Source organism: Emericellopsis cladophorae, assembly GCF_022114955.1.
Source record: "Emericellopsis cladophorae strain MUM 19.33 chromosome Unknown NODE_23_length_310842_cov_116_589050, whole genome shotgun sequence".
In the NCBI taxonomy this organism is placed as follows: domain Eukaryota; kingdom Fungi; phylum Ascomycota; class Sordariomycetes; order Hypocreales; family Bionectriaceae; genus Emericellopsis; species Emericellopsis cladophorae.
Window position 1 is genome coordinate 269,210 of NW_026250948.1, and position 22,788 is coordinate 291,997.

The 22,788-nt window shown below is 53.8% G+C and overlaps 4 protein-coding genes across 4 annotated transcripts; 2 read left to right on the forward strand and 2 right to left on the reverse strand.

Annotated features, from left to right (window-relative positions):
• Positions 1 to 883: 883 nt before the first annotated feature.
• On the reverse strand, positions 884 to 11,533 carry J7T54_004098 (Non-reducing polyketide synthase ascC; the record flags this gene model as incomplete). The annotated part of the gene is made up of 5 exons (XM_051506622.1): positions 884 to 1,773; positions 1,822 to 6,622; positions 6,679 to 7,195; positions 8,218 to 8,624; positions 8,672 to 11,533. The coding sequence occupies 5 exons, from the start codon at positions 11,531 to 11,533 to the stop codon at positions 884 to 886; spliced, it is 9,477 nt and encodes a 3,158-aa protein (XP_051362181.1).
• Positions 11,534 to 11,957: 424 nt separating this feature from the next.
• J7T54_004099 (Prenytransferase ascA) lies at positions 11,958 to 13,025 on the forward strand (the record flags this gene model as incomplete). The annotated part of the gene is made up of 1 exon (XM_051506623.1): positions 11,958 to 13,025. One exon carries the CDS (start codon positions 11,958 to 11,960, stop codon positions 13,023 to 13,025), a length of 1,068 nt encoding a protein of 355 aa, XP_051362182.1.
• Positions 13,026 to 13,436: 411 nt separating this feature from the next.
• Positions 13,437 to 14,602, reverse strand: J7T54_004100 (Ascofuranone/ascochlorin biosynthesis clusters transcription regulator ascR; the record flags this gene model as incomplete). Its single annotated transcript, XM_051506624.1, has 2 exons — positions 13,437 to 14,462; positions 14,513 to 14,602. 2 exons carry the CDS (start codon positions 14,600 to 14,602, stop codon positions 13,437 to 13,439), a joined length of 1,116 nt encoding a protein of 371 aa, XP_051362183.1.
• A 7,175-nt stretch (positions 14,603 to 21,777) lies between these two features.
• Positions 21,778 to 22,104, forward strand: J7T54_004101 (uncharacterized protein; the record flags this gene model as incomplete). Its single annotated transcript, XM_051506625.1, has 2 exons — positions 21,778 to 21,993; positions 22,057 to 22,104. The coding sequence occupies 2 exons, from the start codon at positions 21,778 to 21,780 to the stop codon at positions 22,102 to 22,104; spliced, it is 264 nt and encodes an 87-aa protein (XP_051362184.1).
• Positions 22,105 to 22,788: the final 684 nt, after the last annotated feature.

Here is a 22,788-nt window from a genome sequence, read left to right on the forward strand (position 1 = left end):
CATGGGAATACTTTAAAGCCGCATAGCAATCAATACATCATGAAGTCTCATGCGTGCGTGGTGCCAAGAGGGCAACCCGAGATATCCTGCCTACTAAATTACCCTGTGCCTACGTTTATTCGCAGAGCGAGCAGCCGTTGCCATATGGGTATAGCTTGTAGACTGTGTCGGCTGTGATTGGGACGAACATTTTTCATGAATCACCGAAACGAAGCAAGCTCTTGATAGGATGTGAATCTCTTATCTCTCGTACATAAAACCACGCGCACGTTTTGCCGCTGCGTGTGGCGTGACTTTATCTGCAATGCCACATTGACGATGCACGTTTGTAGGATTCCCCGAAAACGACACGACACCTGCTGCTGCGTGGCGAAAAAGACCAATCGGATGGTTTATACTCCTAGAAGTCTGTCACATACACATGCAGCGACATGGAGTCGGCGATTATGCATGAGGCATTGTCCTTTATAAGCTTAAAACTGACACCTGTGATGTGGGTGTTTGTTCAATGGACCGATGGGGAAAGGCGAGGGTGATCCTTGCACTGCACTCACTGTACGTGCAGATGTAGTAATATGAAGCAACAATTTTGAACCAGCCGACAAGACATTGAAAGGCACCGAGCTTACATGTTCCCGTGTTCAACAGACGCGTGCTGATGTAGCAATGATCAGTGGATTCAATAAGCCATGTCTGCACGGCATTGTAGGGTAAGCAACACTAAGTGATAGGAAAGTGCTCTTTATCATTCTCATAGTTATGCTGACATGTATGTACATCATAAGCGACCCAATGAAAACCAACAGTAAGAAACGCAAATGCCCGCCGTTTAACGGAAGCTGACTCCGAAGGAAAACTCGCGCATAGAAGAAACGGAAAGAAATCACCTCTCCAACTCTTGCAACAGGAAATCATACCCAGGCCCAATGGTCCTAGCCCAACCTTCGCTTCCTGGAGCCAGACCCAAATCGAAGATGTGCTTGGCCCCCGGCACTGGTAGAAAGCCACTCCGCACACGCGTACTGGCCAGCGCCTTTGCAAACTCGGCCGCCTTTGGGAATGGTGCGATCTCATCCTGGTCGCCAAAGATCAGATATGTCGGCACACTATAGTCGCCGTCCAGCACATGCTGCAGAGGACTGAACTCTCGAGCCCGCGCCGCGTCCGGCTCGAAGAGCTCTTCTCCCGTCGTTGGGAGACCATTGAACAGCAGTGACATGCCGCGGTGCTCCTTGACAAGCGCCAGCGTGAGCTCAGACCGTGGATCGCCTTTGTGGACCCAACCAAGCTTGCTGCTGTCGGTGCTATTGAAGGCATGTGAAGTAGTGGGTGTGGAAGGTAAAAGGTTTCGAATCTCGCTAAGGGCCATGGTTCGAGGACTATGCTCCTGCCCCATGAGGACGGGGGCGGCTGGATCGTAAGTGACAGGACAGTAGAAACTCAGGATGGCCCTAGGAGGCGTGAGACCAGCATTCTTGAGCGTCCAAGACGTGGTCATGGCCAGTGTACCGCCCGTCGACCACCCAATGACGACGAGCTTCGTTGGATCAATATCAATCCCCTTTCGCGCCATGATGGAAGGCAGGTCGCGCTGGACCCATGCACAGGCGTCGCGAGTGTCAGCCATGGATCCATCAATCACATTGACCTGTGGGCAAAGGCGATAGTCAATGCTGACCGGCAGAATTCCCTCCGACAAGAGGAACTTGGTCTGCAATGGACGGACAGCACGACGCGAGAGCGTGAGGTGGCCGCCGCCATGGATCATGAGAGCTGCAGTATGTCAGAAAACCTTCCAGCGACAACTTCAGGCAGACAGACCTACAGGCATCGGACTGGGTGGTGCTTCTGCCGGCACGTAGATGTCTGCGGGGACTTGAACGCCACCCTCGACCTTGTAAACGACTGTCTCCATCTTGAATCTGCTGTTCAGAGGACCATCGGGACGCTTCCATGGCATGCCCAACTCCTCATCCTCGTTATCAGAGATCCCCGTTGGGGTGGGGGGTATACTAGTAGGCAGTCCAGTAGTGCCACGGAAGGACCCTGATGACTCCGAGCTGGTGTCATCCGGGACCATGCCCATGCCGGCACTAGAAACCAGCTCTCCTGATGCACCAGGCAGCTTGTTAACAAGACTGCCCACTGTGCCGAGCAAGAGATCCTCGGCCTGCACCTTGAGATCGAGCTTGGACTCCATCTCGTCCGCCAGCTCCATCGAGGCCAGCGAGTCGAGACCCATGTTTCCAAAGCTCTGGTCGTCACGCATCTCCTCAACGGGAACACCAGTGTAGACAGAAATGAGAGCCCTGAGGTCTGAGATCTTTGCCTTGACCTTGCCAGAGTCGGGCCCCGGAATTGCAAGAGTGACGGACTTGGGTGCCAAATTTGGTGCCGAAGTAGGCTGCTGGACTGGTACGGGCATAAACGGAACTGAGGTCTCCGGCAAGGGCAGAGCAGAAGAGATGCTGGGGTTGGCGCTTTCTAGCACCCGTTCGAGTTTAGCAGCCTTGATGCGCATGAATTGCACTTTTGTCGCAAAGCTGGACAACTTTCCTTCCTCATTGAAGACGAAGACAGCACCACTGGATGTCTTGCTGTCTGCCGTGGAGTATGTGGCGTACACGGTCCAAGTCTGAGGCTTGGTGAAGTCGGTAGGCGAGACGACCATCTTGCCGATACTGCTGGCAACATAGATCTCATCATCAGCGGACGAGCCGGTATCCGAATTGATCAGCAGCCCAAGCACCTGGATGAACGTGTCCAACGCCACGGCATCGTAAAATTCGGTGACACATGACTCGCCCTGGGCTGCCCAGGTAGATTTGGGTACCTTGACTTGGGCGATGGCCTGACGCGAGCCGAGAGTGATGCTGGTGATACCCCTGAGGAGGGCAGAGTACTCGACGACCCTGGAAAAGAGCTTGTAGGCAGTACTGGTGCGCAGCTTCTCAGCTTCAGCGTCGTTGCGGAGAGTCTCGATCTTGTCAGCCAAGAGCATCTCGTAGAGCTGCAGATCGGAGACTTCGGACGTTGTGGCACTGAAGTTGCCGTCCGAATGCAAGGCCCGTGGCCCGGATGAAACGGCGTAGTGCCAGTCATCTTCAGCACCCTTTTGAAGGATGAGCTCGACGTCTAGGTTGTCGTCACAGCCCAGAGGACGATGGAAACCAACATTCTCAAATGTGATGGTCTTGCCCATGGGCGCTGAACCGAGAAGGTTCACGCCCATGATGGCGGACTCCATGTACACCGAGGCAGGGCAGAGAGGCTTGGCCCTGACCGCATGGCCCTGAACGATACGTGTGTATCGCTCGGTCTCTGTGTGCAGCTTGAAATGGTGCTTGGTACCCTCACTGCGCTTGAAGACAATCATAGGCTGCACCTTGGCAGGCGCTTGCGAGGTCTCCCCCTTGGCAGCCTCAGCAGCACGGCGTTCTTCCATCGCGCGGTCGACGTGTTCGAGCCAGTACTTGGGGCGGTCAAAGCTGTAGGGTGGAAGGTAAATGTGCTTCAAGCCGCTCTCCTTGGGCGTGAAAAAGCTCCAGTACGTCGTCGCGATGCCCTCACGCCACAGCTCGACAGCCACGGCGGCAGGCGACGTGACAGCCTGAAACGTGTGCACCGCTGGTTTCGCGACAGCACGCTTCACCATGGAGATGATGGGGGTGCTCCATCCAGCCTCAAGCCAAACGCACTCGCCGAGTCGGGACTCGATGCGACGAGCTGCGTCAACAAAGTATACGGGATCGCGCGCGTGGTTGGCCAAGTAGCGATCCTTGGACTTGTTGGCAAAGGATACCTGTTGCTGAGTGCTCGTCTCCAGAGGAATCACTGGCTTGTTGAATTCAATGGTCCGCTCAACAGCAATCAGGCCAGAGAGAAGAGGCTCAGTAAAGCGAGAGTGGAAGCCATGGCTGGTCTGTAAACGCTGATAGCGCAGACCATGGAAGCGAGCATCCTCCTGGATGATACGCTCGGCCATCGCGACGGACCTTTCCTTGCCGACAACAATGTGGCTTGTGACACTGTTGTAGCAGGCAACTTCCAAGGCCTCATCCTGGTGATCGATGATCGACTCAACCACATCCATTATGGTGCGGACAGTGTCGATGTTGGCATGAATCGCTAACATGGTGCCGCGATCCGGCCCCCACCGTGCCTTGAGAAGCTCAGCGCGGGTGTGCACAGCCTTGAGCATGTCTTTGAGTGATAGAACACCGGACACGGCCAAGGCGGTCAACTCGCCAAGACTGTGACCGACAATGCCAGCAACGAAAAGCCCACCATCAATCCAGCACTGGGCGCAAGCATACTGAACCGCTACAGTTCCGCACTGCAGAATAGTGACGTCCTCAATGGTTTCTGTCTGGCTGAGATACGGTAGGATGTCTGGGCATCCATAGCTCTGGAGGATGGTGTTGCACTTCTGAATGTAATAGTCAAAACGAGGGTTGCTCTGTCTGGCCGCGGGACTGACACCAATCGTGGTCCTGCTCTGGCCTGAAAATGTAAGCACAATGCTCTTGGTAGTTTGGGGAGCAGTGGAAAAGTCCTCAGGGGCGCAAGACTGGAGCTTCTCGATCAGGCTGCCCAGATCCGCGACAGTGGCAGACCATCGGATGCGATGATGCTTGCGACGCTGGCTAAGTGTATACGCCAGGTTGCCGAGCGTCACATCAGCATTCGATTTGGAGATGTAGGTGGCCAGCTCGTTTGCGAAGCGCTGCAGACTCGAAGCGGATGCCGCACTGAGGAGAATGGGATACTCCTGAGGGGGAGCGGTGACGGGCTCTGTCACCATCGTGGGCGTCTCTTCATGCCACTCCGAGCACAAAAGTGCCGAGTTGCTTCCTGACGCGCCATAACTGTTGATACACGCGATGCGGTTGTCTGCGTCCCACGGCAGGAGTTTGGTGGGAATGTGCATCTTGTCAACCTCCAGCGGCGGAATCTTGTGGTTGAGGCGCTTGAAGCCCTGCAGAGGTGGAATGCCCCGGTTCCGCAACATGGCGAGGACTTTGATAAGCGAGGCAACACCGGCAGCTGTCTCGCTATGACCAATGTTGGACTTCAATGAGCCCAAAAACAAAGGGGCGTCACGGTGAGCACCACCGTAGACCTCGCGGATGCTGCCAATCTCGATGGGATCTCCGACCTGCGTGCCGGTGCCGTGGGCTTCGACGTAGGTCACTTGCTCTGGGGAGATGCCGGAGCTTTCCAAAATGCCACGGTACAGAGACTTTTGCAGTATGCCGTCCGGCACCGTGATGCCTGGCGCGCCGATGCCACCTTGGTTTGTGGCCACGGCGGGAATGACACCCATGATGTGGTCGTTGTCGGAGATGGCCTTGCTGAGTGGCTTCAAAACGACTAGACCAACGCCATCAGCACGGCAGTAGCCGTCAGCCGAGTCGTCAAATGGCTTGCATTGTCCAGTCTGACTCAAGAAGCTGGCCTTTCCGAGGTCAAAGTAGTTGTTGACCCCGGTGATGATGTTGACACCACCGGCGAGCGCGACAGGACACTCGCCAGCGTTGATGGCACGGACGGCACGGTGCACGGCAACAATGGACGCTGAGCAGGCTGTGTCGATCACCTCAGAGGGGCCCGTCCAGCCAAAATGATAGCTGATCTTACCAGACAGGAAAGCTCGGATCGTGCTGGTCGCCGTGAATGCGGACGGAGAGTAGGCACTGGTGTTCTCGAGGTATTCGGTGTAACTGGCGCCCAAGAAGCAACCTACTGCATCGCCACGTTCACGCTTGTGATGCCGCAGGTAGCCACTCGAGTCCATAGCCTCAAAAGCCGTCTCTAGCAAAAGTCTTTGCTGGGGATCCATGTACTTGGCCTCTCGAGGGCTGATGCCAAAGAAAGAGTGGTCGAACGCATCGACGTCGTCAATGAAGTTGCCAAAGAACTCTCGCTTCGCCACCCAGTCTTTGTCTTGCGAGGCACGATAAGATTCCTTGAGATTCACACGGTCAGTGCGGAGCTTCTCGAGCCTCGACTGCCCTTGGGAGATGATGTTCCAAAGCTCGTCCAGAGAGCTGGCGCCGGGCAGCCGACAGGCTGCACCGACAATGGCAATGGCATCTGGTGGAAAGGCGTCTGCTGAGCTAGGAGGCACGAATGGTGTGGGCGGTGTGTCTGTGAAAGCAAGCACATCCGTCTTGTACAGCTCCAGTCCAAGCTTTTTGAACGTTGAAATGGGCACTGAGTCACCGATGCCGAACAAGGCAATTCCGTGCGTTTTCTTGCCCGTCTCTTTGAGATCTTCGGCCAGATTGCTAACGACGAGGGACCAGTTGCACTGAGATGCAAGGATTGTGGTCACTGCTTCTTCAATCATCGAATCGGCATCATCAGGCAGCGTCTCTCCTGTTTTATTCGAGCGGACAAGCACCTGGAGGCGCTCCGATGTCGGGAAAGGAATGTCGCTCAGGATCTCTGTGCAAGTCTCGGCCAGCGCGCGGTTGCCCTTGTTGTGGAGGTTGGACCGAATGTGCATCTGGCGCGCCCGAAGCCCTTCGGAAGCGGCATATGACTTGAACTGTATGATTTGCTCAGGCGGGACGATGAGACTGAGTGTTTTGGCGTCTGTGATGGTAGAAACGTAGGCCTATACTGTTAGTGGATGCACAAAACGTCGGTAGTTGAGTTAGCTTCTAAACTTACCCCTGGAAATTCCTTCAAAATTGACTCTGTATCGCTCTGGTTCTTCAGTCGAATTTGCATGGTGTTTGAATCACCTTCTGCGGGCGCCCCGAGGTCCCCAAACGCTCCGATGCCGAGTGCCAGCTGGATGCCGCTGACGGCATGTTCGATCAGCTCATCCTCGTTTCGTGAGCATGCGACCACGATGGCTGACAAGAGACCAATGCAGTACCCTTGAATGCCCCCGTCTTCAACGTCTGACAGAAAATCTTCGTGCCGTTGGTTCATTCTTTCCAAGTAGTCCAGATACTGCACAATATGGATAGTCGTGAGCAAGGGGAGTGTGACGAGGCCGGACATATTTCGCTCCAGCATTGAGGAGTCGCCGTTTGTGATCCATTGCGCAAAGCTGTTGACGCTTGTTGTGGCATCCTTTAGTGAAGACAGGTCGGCGTATTTATTCGTGAGTGCTTGAAGTGCCTGTGGGAGGCTGATGATGGCCTCTTTCAGGGGAGCCAGCCGCGGACTATTGAGCAGTCTGCTCCGCACATGAGAGAGATGAGTAGTCTTTGGCGGACTACTCTGTGGAGAAAAGACAGCAGCCGAGACCGCCATCTTTGCGTCTTTCAAACGCATGTTGGAGTGCCCAGTGCAGGGTAAGCAGTAGTTACACTAGAACTGGGGCATGAGGCAGGTGAAAGAGAAGATGGGAAGAATGTCAACGGAGAAAGGTAGTGTGAATGGCTTCCGAAGAGATAGTTCTAGGGATCTATTGTTCGTGACGACTCTGCGTTCGGTGGGAGGGGTCCCCTGATATTGCACCGAAGCACTCGAGTCGGAGGATTTGACCGACAATTCAAAAGGGGTCGGTCCTTATAGACGCATGAAGACGTAGTTCTGGCACAGCTTAGTAGCCGGAAGAGAGTTTCAGAATGACATAAAAGGGTCTCCGCCATCTTCTGTTAGCCAATGATTTTGTCTTGTCCTGTTCATCGTGGTAATGGTCGCTGTTGTGGTCGAAGTACGCCTGTTGGCGAGACCCTTGTACTTGGGCCAAGAGAATTAGCCGAGTCCCGCTGTTTGGACGTCTTGAAAGAACCTCCTTTTGCCTCTCATCTCAACATTGAACTAAGTGAGACTACCATGAACTGCTCATGCCCGTATTTTGTCAATGGTCGAGGCAATATACGTCAGGTCACGCTCTTTGATGCCCACAAGATCCCATTCATATCTTTAAAGATAGAAAAAGGCTTCCAACTTTGCTTTCCCTTGCATCAATGTCATCGAATGGCTTCACACAAGAAGAAAGTTACTCTTGCCAGCGGGGACCCCGAGCATGGCTACTGGTTCATGCGTGGTCGTTCTCGCCACGAGCCGAGACACAAAATTTCGTATTCTGTGAGTACGAGTCCATCAAAAACCAAGACATTTCGGCACTAGACTTGCTTTCCGTGGCCCGCATAGTGTGTAAGAAAGTGACAGCCGGTTCTTAATGGTATGCAGATAAACAGTGAACCAAGCATTCAACTTTAATACATACTCCCCATACTCCACACTCACTTCCTTAGGTACCCCGTGCTCTTCCAGTAATCTATATATGCCTTGACCAGTAGATCACTCACGGCCCCCATGTTGCTTAGTGTTGGCGACTGCGTCTTGGCCACTGTCGTGTCCAACACTACGTGGCCGCACGCCACTGTCTTGAAGAAATTGCCGAAGAAGGCCTTGAGCTTCTTCACTGGCAGATCCTCATCGCTATACTCGGCAGAGGCCACCTGGTCCAACCACTGATCGAATGGGACTACAGGAGCGGAAAGGTTGAGCTCTTTGGCGAAAGCCTGCACCATATCTTCCCACGATTGGCGGACAGGATTCTCAAGATGCTGCACAATAGGCAAAGAGCCGTTGGCGAGTGTCATCTCGCTGACGGTGGCGGCAGCATCATCTACGGGGATCCATGAGAGGGTCTGGGTTGTTAGTCTCGGCTTCCATGTTAGGGACTCTATAGACTTACTCCTTGAAGTTGAGGCAGTGACCCCATGGTCTGCGCCGAACGCAGAAGCATCGGGATCTGTTCATTGGCATTCCATACACCCGTGTTCTTGGCACCAGTCATCTGGCCACAGCGAACAGACGTAATGTCGAGTTGCCCGGCGTATGTCTCTGCTGCGCGCTCCAGGATCTTCTCGCAAACAAGCTTGCCGTCAGCGTACCCAATGCCGCACGCACCGTCTGAAGGCGCAACGGGCTGCTCTGGAAGCGGGTTACCAGGGGTTCCAAGACCAATGCGGGCAACAGCGGCAATGGAAGACAAGAATGTGAAGCGCTTCTTGGTAGTTCCAGCCCCTTGAACGGCGAACTCGAGGAGATTCTTCAAGAACTTGAACTGGTACTGGAACGAACTGGTCTTGAGCAAGTAGTTCATGGGCCAGGCAGCGTGGATCACATGAGTAACCTTCATCTGCATCATACCATACGCCATTGGGATAAGCCCCAGCTTCTCCGCCGTAGGGTCAACCTCGAGCGTGGCAATCTTGGCCCACTCGGCGTCGCTCAGGGTGATGTTGCGAGATTTGAGAACCTTCTTGTCAATGGGATTGCCTCCAGGCATGGGAGGAGCATTGGTGCCCTTGTCCTTGCGGATGAGGCAGACGATCTTCTGGACATTGGGGCGTCGGGCAAGGTCCGCGACGATGTGCGACCCGAGACTTCCAGAGCTGCCACTGACGAGGACAAAGGCATTTTCAGATGAACTTGGTGCCTTGATCTCAGAAGCCGGGATGGTGAGTGTGTATTTTTCGACGAACTCCTCAATGCCCTTGGCAGCCTCTTCCAACGAAGACTCGCCAGACGAAGACCCCTTGGTAAGAGCTGTGGCCATCTCACGAACTGAGGGATTCAGATAGATGAACTCAGCAGGAATCAGCTTGGCAACATCAACATCCTTGAATGCGTCAGTCTTGGAAGCTGCCGCAACCAAAACTCGCCTCAGTTGAAGTGCCTGCAAAGAGTCGGCACCCACGTCGAAGATGCTATCCTCGACGCTCCATTCTGATGGAGGAGCCTGCAGACGCAAGTTGGTGTGGACCAAATTCTTGAGATGGGGCTCAAGGTTGTCGAGGTCGAGAGGCTCTGTAGCTTCCGACGCAGCTTGGAGAAGCCTTTCGTACACTGCTTTGATCTCACGGTCAAAGAGGGCATAGGTCTCCTTGCGGGCGATCGAGCCCTTGTCTGTACGAGGCACGGTCACACCGGCGGGAACAATAACAATGGCCTCTGGCGAAGGAATCCGAGAGTAGGCGTCCATTTTCTCGCCAGCTGCAGTGATAATAGGCCAGATCTTATCCTTGAATGCAGCCTCGCTCTCGGGAATCACAGGCTCCACAGGCTCGACGATGACACCTAGGTTGAACTGGTTCTCGCCAAAGGCAATAGCAGCCTTGATGCCCGGTGTCTCGGTGAGGGAAGTCTCCAAGATCAGAGGGTTGGCCTTCTCCCCAGTGGCCAGGACAATGACATCATCGTCACGGCCAACGGCGGCAAAATCGGTCTCTGGGTATCTCTCGTTGCGGATCAATTGATCGGAGATCTCAAATCCCTCCGTTCCGCCATAGGGATAGACAGTCAAGCGGAAGCGGCGCTCGTCTTCTTTGGGTGCGAGCTCGTCGACCTTGTACTCGCAGTCTGTGCGGAGGCGGAAGTACTTCCAGTCATAGTCGTCTTTGGGAGCAAAGGTGAGTGATAAAGGGCCCGTCTCTGTCGTGCCGTAGAAGTTAAGCAACTTGACACCTCCTGCGGCGAGACGGTCGCCTATTCCAGCACCAAGTGCAGCACCGCCTGTGCCGACAAAGTCCATGTGCTGAAGTGCCTTGACGCCCTCATCCTCGGGCAGGTTTGTGATATCATCGAGAAGGAATGGCACAGTCATCATCGACTTGGCGTTGCTCTTCTTGATCAGGTCGACAATGGAGCGAGCGTTAGGAATGCCGTCGTTGGCGGGATAAAGCGTTGGCTTGCCAGCGGACATGGACAGTCCAGGGGCAACCAAGCCAAAACCGTGAAAAAGGGGCAGAGTAGACAAGTTGAGACTCTGGGCCTCTTCTTCGGTGTCGAACTTGTGGCAGTTGACCGCAAACAGAAGCTGACGGTGCGTGATGGGAATCGGCTTGGGCAACCCAGTGGTACCAGACGAGTGTAGCAGGAGAATGATGCTGTCGGGGTTCTCCGGAAGGTCAAAAGGTGCGTTGGTGCTTGGGTCAGCGCCTTGCTGATAGTAGGCCTTGTACGGGTTGCCAATGTGTGTAGAAACGCCTTTGGCAGCCAATGCGGCCAATGCAGGCTTGGCGGGCTCACTCAATCGCTGCGACACGATGAAGGACGACGCTGCTGTTCCCTCGAGGAGAGCGTTGATGGCGACTGGTGGCAAGCGGGGAGACAAAACAAGGGGAGGCACGCCGATGCTCATGAGTGCAAACTCATGGATCACAAGACCTATATCACTCTCCATAAAGAGAGCCACGGGGGCCATATCTGTCAGAACACCACTGCCCTCAGCCTTTTTGATGGGCAGGTTCTCCTTCAACCAAGCTGCGCACTTGGCGACAGCCACCTTGAATTCGCCGTGGGTGATTGTGTCAAAGGGCTCTTGCGACTGTGCTTGAACGCAGAACGTGTGGGTGGCATTGTTGATGGCATTGAAGTCAACTAGCTCAGGGAGTGAGTGAATGCTACCTTGAAGCCTTTCTGCTGACGCAAAGTTCACTGCGGGTTTGATGAATGGCTTCAAGGTTGTCGATGGGGACGTTTTGAAGGCCTCGCCGACATCGTTGGTGTTGTCGACGAGAGGGCCTTCAGGGCCATGCGAGTTAATGACCATAATTAAAATTGTATTTGTTGTCGAAATGGGTCAATTCATTCCAGAGGCAGCCCAGAAACCCCGAAAGCGTCTCAATCATGGTGTATATAGCTCGCTGCTTCATGCCGCATCGGCGAATTTATGCCACAGTCGGAACATCCGCGCTTTTATTAGTAACTTTGCGGAGGAAAGACAACAGTCTCGATCTCAAGGAAAATACCACAAACATTTCGCCCTCTTACCCAATCATCTCTGTCAGCATGGTCAATTATTTTAGGCCATCGGCGGATTGGGCACGAAGCCTCGGTGCGTTTACCGGCACCGCGCATAACGTAGAAAACCACAATACCCTGGGAACTACATGATTCTCAAGCCTCTCGCAATTTATTCCGACACTCAAAGCTTCATTCTGTGTTCTTCTGCTAGACCAGCACCAACAATCCTAATGTCCAATACCCATCTTCTCTTCCAGACCGAGGAGCCTACTCTCAGGATGTCACCAAAATCCAAATCCGGCAAGAAACCAGTGTCGGAGAAGACAGCCCTGGTGGAGAACATAAATGGCACCTCTGGATACCAGGTGCCTACCAAGGGCATCTTGTCCAAACTTCCGGCATCATGGGTGCCCTACGCTGAGTTGATCCGTCTGGAGCAGCCGCATGGCAACTATATGATCTACTTTCCGCACATCATCGGGTTGATGTACGCCACAGCGATCCGCCCAACACCTGTATCGGTCCTGGCACACCGTGCTGGCATCTTTGCCATCTGGACATTCTTCATGCGTGGTGCAGGCTGTGCGTGGAACGACAATGTTGACCAGGAGTTTGACCGCAAGACGGCGCGCTGCAGGGTCCGTCCCATAGCGCGTGGCGCTGTGTCAACCACCCAGGGTCACATTTTCACGCTCGTGCTTGTTCTGGCTGGCTTTGCTTCCATTGCCACGCTCCCAATCGAGTGCACCTACGTGGGCATTGGCACCACAGTCCTGTCCACCATTTACCCCTTCGGCAAGCGCTTCACCAACTTTGCCCAGGTCATCCTGGGCTCCACGCTAGCGTCGACCATTGCGCTGTCTGCCTATTCCATTGGCCTTCCTGCCCTGAACAGCCACTACATGATTCCTACATTGTGCCTATCGGCTACTATCATGCTCCTCGTCGTCTTCTACGATGTGGTGTATGCGCGACAGGATACCGCGGACGACCTCAAATCTGGGGTGAAGGGTATGGCCGTCCGCTTCAGGAACCATCTCGAGGGTCTTTTTGCTGTGATCACCATCTCGATTGCCGGCCTGCTGACCACTTTGGGTGGGATGGTCGGGATGGGGCATTGGTACTATATTTTCTCTGTGGGCGGTCTGACTTTCGGCCTGGTGAGCATGATTGCTCTCACGCACTGGCAGCTGCTGCCAAGTTGGGCTGGCAAGTCCGGGTATGCGTACGCTTTTGCGATTCTGAGTCTTCTGACTGGGTTCATCGCCGAGTACTCTGTCAAGGACAATGTTCAGTAAATGAGATGATCTTGCTGGCCAAAGTTATCGAAGGCATCTCAGAGGCATGACTTGGGGCAATGATGGAGGGGGTGATAGGGAGCAGGCGAGTCAAGTGAAAAAGCCAAGGGAGGATGGCATGGAAAGGGTGCGCAACATGATTTTGACGCGAAACGACTTCCGATATTTTTTCAACATGCTTGACACCAGCTGTTATTAGAATTAAATGTAGCTTCTTTGTGTAGATTGGATAGATTGACATGATGTCCGATTCAAGGTACCAACGCAAATACTCCACGGGTATTGAAGCTCACTTTGAATCACTTATTCACCTGATGATGAGTTGGTTTCACGCGTCAGTATCGGTTAAGTCTGGGAATTTCCTTCGTGTGGAGATTGCGTGACCTATACATCGTCTATTGTGCCATCAATCTATATGCGACACGTATTGATACGCCGCTGCAGATGTTGAGTCCTTTGCATCAGCCAGAGTTCCCTGTGCCGAATCTCGCCAAACGCCCGTCCTAGTAAGCCGTCCTCCAACTCCTTCCCTCCCACGAATGACTTCTTCCACGAATGAGGATCGATGGAGGAAGCCTCGTCCTCCAGTGGCCCCTCGCCCACGGCCAAGGCTCGATGTAGCCGGCTGAGGAGGTACGTCACAGTGTGTATTGCCAGCGACGCTTCTAGCAGGGAGCCAACTGTACCCGAGTTGTCCTCTTTGGGATGATCTGGATGTGCATTCTCGCAGTGCTGCTCCCAGAGGCAGTTGGTGGTCACCTCGAACAAGTGGAGGATCTGCGTGTAACATCCCAAGAGCAGAAAGATGACGGCCGACTCAGGAACAGAGCCTGCCTGTGCGCCGCTGATGTATGAGTCCGTTGATGAGAACCCATCTTCGCTGCCAGAGCTGCTTGAGTTGGTCCTCTGGCCAATTGACCCACGATTCTGATGCAATGAGCCAATAAAGTAGGGCATGCTTTGTCTCGCCGTTTCAATCAGCTCGCCAGAGAAGCCGACAACATCTTTCAGTATGACTGCACTGTTGTTGGCGGTGGGACCAGTCTTGGCAGTGGAGGCGAGGATGCGAAGGTTGAGGTTGGAAAGTGATTGATAGCAAGCCGTGCTGGAGAAGTCTATGAGGGGTATCTCTTCTGAGGGGGAGTTTTTGGCGGTCGTGGGAATGGTTGACGACATGAGGCTGTCCGGCGCCAGGGATGGAGCTTGCATAGAGCTGAGATCACTGTGTGAAAACAGACCCGACGGTGTTGGCATATCCATTGGCGAGTTCCCCTCAATAAGATCTTGTAGAATGGCTGTATCAATCGTCTTCGTCTCTGCCTCGAATCCGGGCAGGCTTCCGCTAGCTGGGGGCGGTATACCACTCATGTGTGGCATGCCAAAGGGAGACAGATCCATCTCCGTGTCGAAGTCCATGATGAATGGCTCGTAAGGTAGCTGTTGTGGTCAGCAAGGGAACACAGCGTACGAGCACCAGATGGGCTCACATTGGCCAGCGAAGAGCCCATGAGATCTGGAAAGACTCTTGGGTCATTACACGGTCGACTGCTTGCGTTGCTCATGATATCGTCGTCCATTCTTGTTGGTGTAGCAGCCGACCCCGAGTCACTCATACCCACAATCCCAGATGTGCTTGGAATTCGGGCAAGGTCCGGCTCTGGGGTCCGGCTCACTGAGTTAGAGTGCTGCTTTCGCTTCGTGGCCTTGGACGGTCTGCCGACCTTGCCCCGGAGGCTGACAACACAAGGTACGCCAGCTTTACGACACCTTGAGCAAGGCTCTTCGGGGCTTCCCTTCTCAGGCTCTATAGAGCGTGGGCACCTCAGCTTCTGGGAGTGACAACGGTCACAGGCGTACCGCAAAGGCTTGTCGTCGGATAAGCTCGTCATGTTGCCAAGGGTATGTGTGAAGAGGATGAGTGATGTTGGACTACTCAGGAACGTCTGTAGAGAAGAAAGCGTTTATGTTTGTATAAAAGCTTCAGGATACAGAGTGTAAGCCATTGTACCCCACGGCTAAGATTATTTTGACGCTAATGGCCTACACGTCTCAGTGCAGCGTGTCTCGGTGGACTTGCAGGGCTCCATGTTATTCAAGATACTTCCATGCAGACCACTCCACATGCATGCAGCGGACTGCACAGCGAATATTCGGCGGAAGGATTCTCCATTAGATACGGCAGCACCGTGCTAGCATCGGACGGCCCCAGATGATAGAATTACGACTCTAGATTCCGGGCAAGGCCACACCTTGGCGTGCAAGACACAATCTTTGGCTTGCAGACTGATCTCGTCTCGGTTCTGGCGTGCCGCTGATCAGAGATCTCCCATCTCTAGTTTCGCTTCTGTACGGGAAAGCTAGGTGGTGCAGTCGGGAGGACGCAGTGGGAATAATCACGGGAACTCGTTGCAGGGAAGCGCTTGTCCAGCAAGCCGTCGCTAGCATGGGAATGGTCGCCGCCAATCATCATGCACACTGTCGCAGTGACACATCCTATGGCTTCCGAAACGCCAGAGAATCCAACGAGATGCACACTGACGTAGGCTGTTGTTGACAACGGCAGCCAGTCGTGGTCAGCAATGTATTGGCACTGCCAGGTTCACGTCGACGAGATCCGAACAGGCTCTGGGGTTAGACATGTCCAGGAATCCCGGTCCGCCATGTGCCAGGTCAGGCAACGACGGTCGATGGATTCACCGGTAGCAGGGGTGTTCGGTTCGGCCGCGCGATCCATTGGTGGCTGTGATCTTGGAGGCGGAGAATTCGAGCTTATTTCTGATGAGCATGCATGTAAGGTGTCCACTAGATCCATCCCCATCCACGGAGAACTCGGCACGTCACGGAAATCCCCGGCGTCCGTTCGGTGCGACTCCACCACCAGCCAGGGTTCTGTCCTAAGTCCTGGCTCTTCCCTGTCACTAGCCTACATCAGGTTGACCGCTGCAAGTCAGGCGGCGGCCAAAAGCCACAGCCAGGACTGAATAGGTACCGTGCTCGTCGGAATCCCGCCAGTGCAAGCCCGAACAACCATGGTCTTCCGGTTATCCTAGCCATGCACGTCTCATCCCAGCCCAAACCACCTGCATCGTTACGCAGCAGGCTAGCCTGGATTGCGCGCAGCCTTTTCCCGCGCCCAGAAAATGACATGTCGCTCCATATAGGCTCTGGTCGACAATAAGAGGCTCCAACGCTCCAGGTTCTTTGACAGCAGCGATTATATTACACTGGATCTCCGATCGATGCTTCCTTCAAGGCCGTCACCATCGAAAATTACATGAGCAATCTCGATCTCGTACTGCTGATTCCGACTGTTTCTTTGTTCCCATTTTCCGGTCTTCTAACACGACACCAAGGCCCGCGTCACGAAGCAGCTGCTTAGCGAAACTCCACGAACGCCCCTTTCCGAGCTGCAGCCACGGATTAGTCGATCCCTCAATCATCTTTACGGTGGTGCCGTCGTCTGCGAGAAAGTTCATAATGGTTGTCTGTCGAGAAAGGACAGCCAATCGCCGCCGCCCATGGTGTGCCTGGTACAGGACGACGATACATCGGTCTTCGGCTACAATGTCCTCCGATACATCCACCAACCACCCCGAGCTGTCCGGCAACGGACCTCTGAGGCTCTGAAATTTTCTCGAGAGTCCTAATCGACTTGTGAAGCGCTCCATGTCCGCGAATATTCCGTGCAAGCGCATGCTGCCACACGCGCATCTTATCAACGTCTACCACCACTGGTCTCGGGTATGACCATTACGGCTCACGGTCAATGTGCAAGTAGACTCCCCCTACCTGGGCGACTCGTTTGAATCGGGCATGGAATCTCCCCTCACGGATGAGGGGATCGTCAGCGCCTGGTCAAAGCGGGCTGGCGTGCCAAAGCCACGGCACACCAGCCATCGCGCAGCCTAACCACCCACGGCGGCAGGGCCCAATTGGCGCAGACAAGCATGACCTATTCGTGAAGAAGATGGCTTCCAGTGCCGTAAGACCGGATATGGCTTCAGGAATGATCCCGGCTGTCGCCTCCAAGCTGGTATTCGGGGTGCCTCGGCAGCTGTCCCGGGAGGATATTGAGAGCATTGTGAGGAATTCCACGCGCGCCAAAGGTTAGGCTGAGCAAAGCACCTTCAAGGGCGTCAAGATACATGCTTCTCGCGGCTACTTGATATATGATCTTCTCTGTGAAAGTACCAATCAGCGCAACGACAGATGTGGGGGAAACGCAATGCAACGCGCCAATCTTGCGGTCAGAAATATTCGAGAAGTGGTGTCACCGTCCTTCTGCGTTGGGATAGTGCTCAGCTCAGCGCCTCCGGGGGAAGAATCCGAATGTTTTGCGCGATTCGAGCAACTTGAAACCATATCTGCGGCTGGTCTGGATTATGTGCGCCGGAGTGGAGGCCCCTTTGAGGTGCCCTGCATGTTTCCTCGGACCTTCGGTATGCAAGGGGTACAAGGCAGCAGTGTAGGATACGACGAGAACCTAATTTGGTGACTTCGCCTTGCGAGCGATGTAACGTCTGAAGGGGTCCCTGTGGCTGTCATAATTGACTGCAGACGACATGAGGAGGTTGAGGGGATGGTCGCCACAGACGCCGCTGACATGAACCCCAACCACAGGTCGACGATAAAGAAGCTACTTGGTATTTCGAAACGTTTAACTCGTCTTTGGTTATCAAATAGGTGGGAGTCGCCGCATCAAACGTCAACATGGATAACGACAGTCTTGTCTTTGAACAGTGGAGACTTATGTGCTGACAGTGCAGGCTTGGTACCTAGATCATGTATCAAACATGACAAAGGATTAGAATGAACTCCGTAGTATTCAAGGTCCATGGCTCATGTCCTGACGAGGGTCCCTGAGTGTTCTTTCGCATGATTCCCACGACTGTTCAAGTAATATGTTTCATCAATTCTAGCCCATTACCAAACTGCCTTGGGAGTTTTTCACCTTCGGCATGATTTCTTGTCGGTTCATTAGATTACAGCATCCGCCTCAACTAGATGCTCAACCACTCGGGACGTCACGCGGTGCAGCACCAAGGCGTGTGCTCACCAAGAAGCACAAAAATGTATGTTCAGTATCTGCACTGCCAATGTCGGGGCTGCATCGTGGTCCTCGTGGGGGTCTTCTGCTGCTGCTCACAAGGTTGCAGCCAAGCTGAACTATTACGTTCGAGATGCGACGCTGGACCGTGTCCGTGCGGGAGATCGCCAGCTGATAATTGGATCCAGCTTTGACACATGCGGCAGCATCACCTTGAGATTGCAACCCTGTTGGTTCACGAATCCTCCAAGGCTAATGCAGGGACTGCTAGGCTGTCACGTCATCCTGGCTATGCATTTCTGTGCCGATTGCTGTCAGCCCTGAGTGGTAGCCAAACACTCCCAAGCAATCTCCGCCTCGTTTCTCCAAGCCTAGTAGACTTTGTGACGGCGAGAATCGCCCTGCCGCATCATCAGAGCTAACTTACGCGAGTTCAAAATCATCCTTCGTAGCCATGTATCGCCTTAGAATGGCTGTGCATCATAGTGGGCAGTTTCTGACTCAGAGGTCGTTGCCTTCGTCGGCAACATACTGCGAATTGCCTACCCGGAGGAGCAGTTATATTCGACCAGGGGTGGTCGTATTGGTATACAGCCACCCAAACAGGTAGTTGCGTCACCAGGTATTCTTTAAATCATGATTCAAGCTTTCTGTGTGATCAGGGAAGTTTCGAGGATCGTCGTGGAGTCAAAACCAATCCAGGGCCGTATTCAAAAGACCAATGCCTTCAATTTCGCATCAATCTCAGCGGCCTGCACAACCAGCTACGAGCAACAAATTGAGCTCTGGCATCAACAGCTGCCTCGCTTGAGAAACTGACAAAATCCGCTGGCTCCAAATTTTTAGGCGACATGCATTTACTCAACCGAAGTTCTCATAACCTCATAATCTCACAGTAGTTCGTACCGGCTACTTGCGCTAGGAATGCGGATCGTTCTTTAGGCGACTGGAACCGAAAAGTCGCGGATTGGCAGATCATTTGCCGAATGACCTACCCGGAGCGGCCCCGGTACAAGTGAGGCCCACCTCCGAGTTACCCCATTTGGAAGTCAGAAGCTGCGCGAGACCCGGCGCGACCTCGAAATCAAATTATGAGTGATGGCTACTTGTAACCAGCTCTCATTAGACGCCCGTTAGTAGCCGGCGAATGTAAGAGGACATAAGAAAGTTAAATTAGAAGCATTCGGTTAAGCAAATGTGAACCTGCCATTTCACTACCTGTACAGGGCTGTCTTCAATGGTGCCAGTCTTGTTCGAGGGACCGATCCTCATGAACCCCTGTGTACGGAGGGTCGTCATTGGGCTCCAGACGGAACAACTCCTACGCGAGACGGTACATCATGTACCCGGGGGAGTAATTACTGATGGAGATGGACGTGATGTCGTTTCTTGGGGTGTACACCAGACACAGCTCTGCGTGCAACTCCCCTTCGTCCGGGCAATTGGAGACCATGTACCACAGCAGATCTGTTCTCTCTGGTTCAATCTTCTCGCCCTCGGCGAGGGTCTGCTCGCGGATCTTTATCTCAACAAAGATGAACTTGAAATTGAGGGTAAACAAAGTCGTGGACCTTGAATACCGCGTCCAACCACCAGCCCCAGTTGAAGGCCTACAGGAGGCAGTAGGATTGGATGCGGAGACAGCCGCCCTCGAGGACGGTCAGTACAGTACAGATGGTTTCAGTCTTGGAAGGCTCGCCCATGAAGTCCATGTTCCGGGTCAAATATGAGCTCGCTAGGTAGGATGAGGAACCACCGCTGGGTTAAGGACTGCGCCTGAAACGTCACGCCGTCTTCCTGAAGCAGCACTTTCATGAATGGCTCGACCTAGGACTTGACACGATCGATGCTGGGGTAGGCCTCGCGGTAGAAGAAGAGCTTGACCACGTAGTGTGCGTACTTCTAGTTCGTGCCATCCGTGGGTGGTGCTGATGCGGTTGTCCGCAAAGGGCATGGCACCTTTGGTCTTGTGACTCATCGTCTCCAAGCTATATTTATTGAAGTTGGTTGCCTGGACAAACTTGAAGCTCTCGGCTCTCAATTGTGTAGATCTGCCTGATGCCAAAGAAGTTAATACTAGACGTATTTGGCCTGCTCCTGTGCTGACGCGGCAGTCAGCTCAGGTACTAGTCATTTTTAAGCGCGCGGAGCTAGCTGTACACCATTCCAAACCCGAAGAAAGGGTTTCATTGGAAGACGTGCGAGGTGGAAACGCCCTTTTCGACAATCTCGTCGGGGGAGGGGTTTATGAAAAATCCGCGGTCGATGAGGATGATGGCAGTGATGGTGGCTGGGGCAATCACGAGACCATGTGCTCGGAGGCGAGCACTACAGTGGAGGCCATGTGTGTGATGGTCGATTCTACTCGAAGCAATTAGAACTTGAGATGTACCCACGGCCATACCACAAGGTAGACGCCCCAGTCACAAGTATGTTGGCGTTGGGACGCCATTTACCTGAAGGTCGTTCAGTCTAGGCGCCATGCGCGCGCATGCTCGAAACGACCGAATGGGGTTCTAATACACCAAAGTAGCTGGACGTACGTATAGCTCGTCGCAAGAGTGGCGTTTCTCACATAATTCGCGCTGGGCTTGCATGTGCAGGAGGCCTTATCCATTGTGGTGTCAGGCACACGTGCAGCCAAGATGGATTTCCCGAATCGCATGAAGAATGGGGTGTTTTTAAGGATGGGAATCATTGCTACGATTTTGACTTGCAGGCGGCTGCAGGAGGATTCTCCGGTGGGCCACATCATAGTACATGTGACTGCCTAGAAAGCCAAGTCTCATGGGCACTAACCCCTGTTACCCGGCGGCGGGCTGGACGGTGGATACAGCAGCCAAAGTGGGCTGGGAAGCATCAGCCTCATCACTGAAACGTGCCCTTCAGGGAGTCCAGGCCACTATGGGGCTGTAGCGGTTGGGGGGAACCAGGGGCCGGGGTGTGCAGTTTGGGCATATGGCCGATTGAGGGGTAGCAATACGGATTCATCAGGGGGTCAAAGGTCCCGTCCAGTGCTGTCCTATCCTGTCCCAAGAGGTTCCGGGATCACCTAGGTCGGACTGGACTCGGACGCCAGTCCAGTTCATGCCAATTTCATTTGAGCACTGGTATGTTGCGCTCAACGTAGATCAGTGATCCTCACCCATCGTCTGAGTTCAACAATGGGAAGCATTGCCGGGTATCAGCAGCAGCATACCCTCAATGATTCCTATCTCAGCTACAGTTGGTGAGTATCTCTTCAGCAAGGCCTAATGGTCAAGACGTGATTGGGGTGAAATATCGACCAGATGGTAGAGGCACCACGCACTGGAACAGTCGCACCCAAAAGTCATATTCACACTTGGCCCTATACCGGCCGCGAGACGCCACCGGCATGAGTGATGGTAGTCGCCCATCAATCAGCTAGCGTCTGGCAATTGGCATGCATGGTGACTAGTGGGATGCGCAAGTCGCAGCATGGGTTGGCCCCCCAATCCCACCGGCCTGTCGGAAGTTACCGAGTCGACAAGTGACTGTCGGCTGATTTTGGATTGCGAGGACGACGTGGACCTCAAAGACGGTCTGTACAAATTCCAAGGTGCTCACGTGTACAACCTAGCAGCTAGGCCCATGGCTGGGCATCCCTTATCGTCGCCTCAACCAAGCAGGAAGAGTTTATGGATGAGCAGCGCAGCCCAGTAAACAGCCATGCAAACATATATCATGTCGTCAACCACAGAGACGTACCAGCACGAGGAACTGGCCTTGGACGACTCGCAGATGCGCGTAGAGAAGATGGACTACCACTGTCTGACCATCGAAGACGAGGCCATGGATGGTGTCGTGCCCGGGCGGCCGCATCGCCATGGTGGAGGTGGAACGCTGGTTGGCTACGAGCACGACGACATGTCGGACCGCCTGACCCAAGTTCGGAAGATGGTCAATAGCTGCGTGGATATACGTAATTATATGTGGTCAAGTTTGCTGCGTCCACGTGTGTAGATTGCGTCGCGTCTATGCATCCGCACACGCTCGCGCGATGCCGGCTAGCCGTAGCTCTGCTCATGGAAATCGGTAGTTGGTTATGTAGATGACGATGGCTGATGGATGGAGACGTCACGTCGATCAAGAAGACATGGAGTTCTATGGACCTGCGTTCTTCCTCGGCCCGCGATGGCCAGATAGACCACGTCTGTCTAGCGCAATCCAACGGCACTACTGCAACCATACCTTAACATCCGACTATCAGGCAGCCAACAATGGGAACTACCGCCAGCCCCGTGCTTCGTCGTACATCCCCAAACAATAAACGTCGAACCTATGTGGCCCAGTGTTGTATTTCTGGAAGAAGGAGGAAGACACGACGCGAGTAGCGTGTCAACGGATCGGCGCAGCGCGTTGATGGATCAGCCTATTTTATCTCAAGCGCTGCACTTGCATGGTTCTGGCCTGCTCGTGTGCTGATACAAGTACCGTAGGCAGGTTGGTAATTGACTAATAATAACAGGCAATGAGAAGAACGATGGACTCATTCCGGACAAAAGGCAAACCTGACTAGTGTGATCTTTTCGCTGCGCTAGACCGGGCCGGATGCCGGTTCGGATGCCGCCCTTCATCCACGTTGAATAAACCCGCCGAATGTGCCAAATCAGGTGCCTCGTGTGTTCCTCATCCATAAATCGGGGCTTTGTGTGGGAGGAATCGTGGATCACGCTCCGTAATTTTACCTCCGCT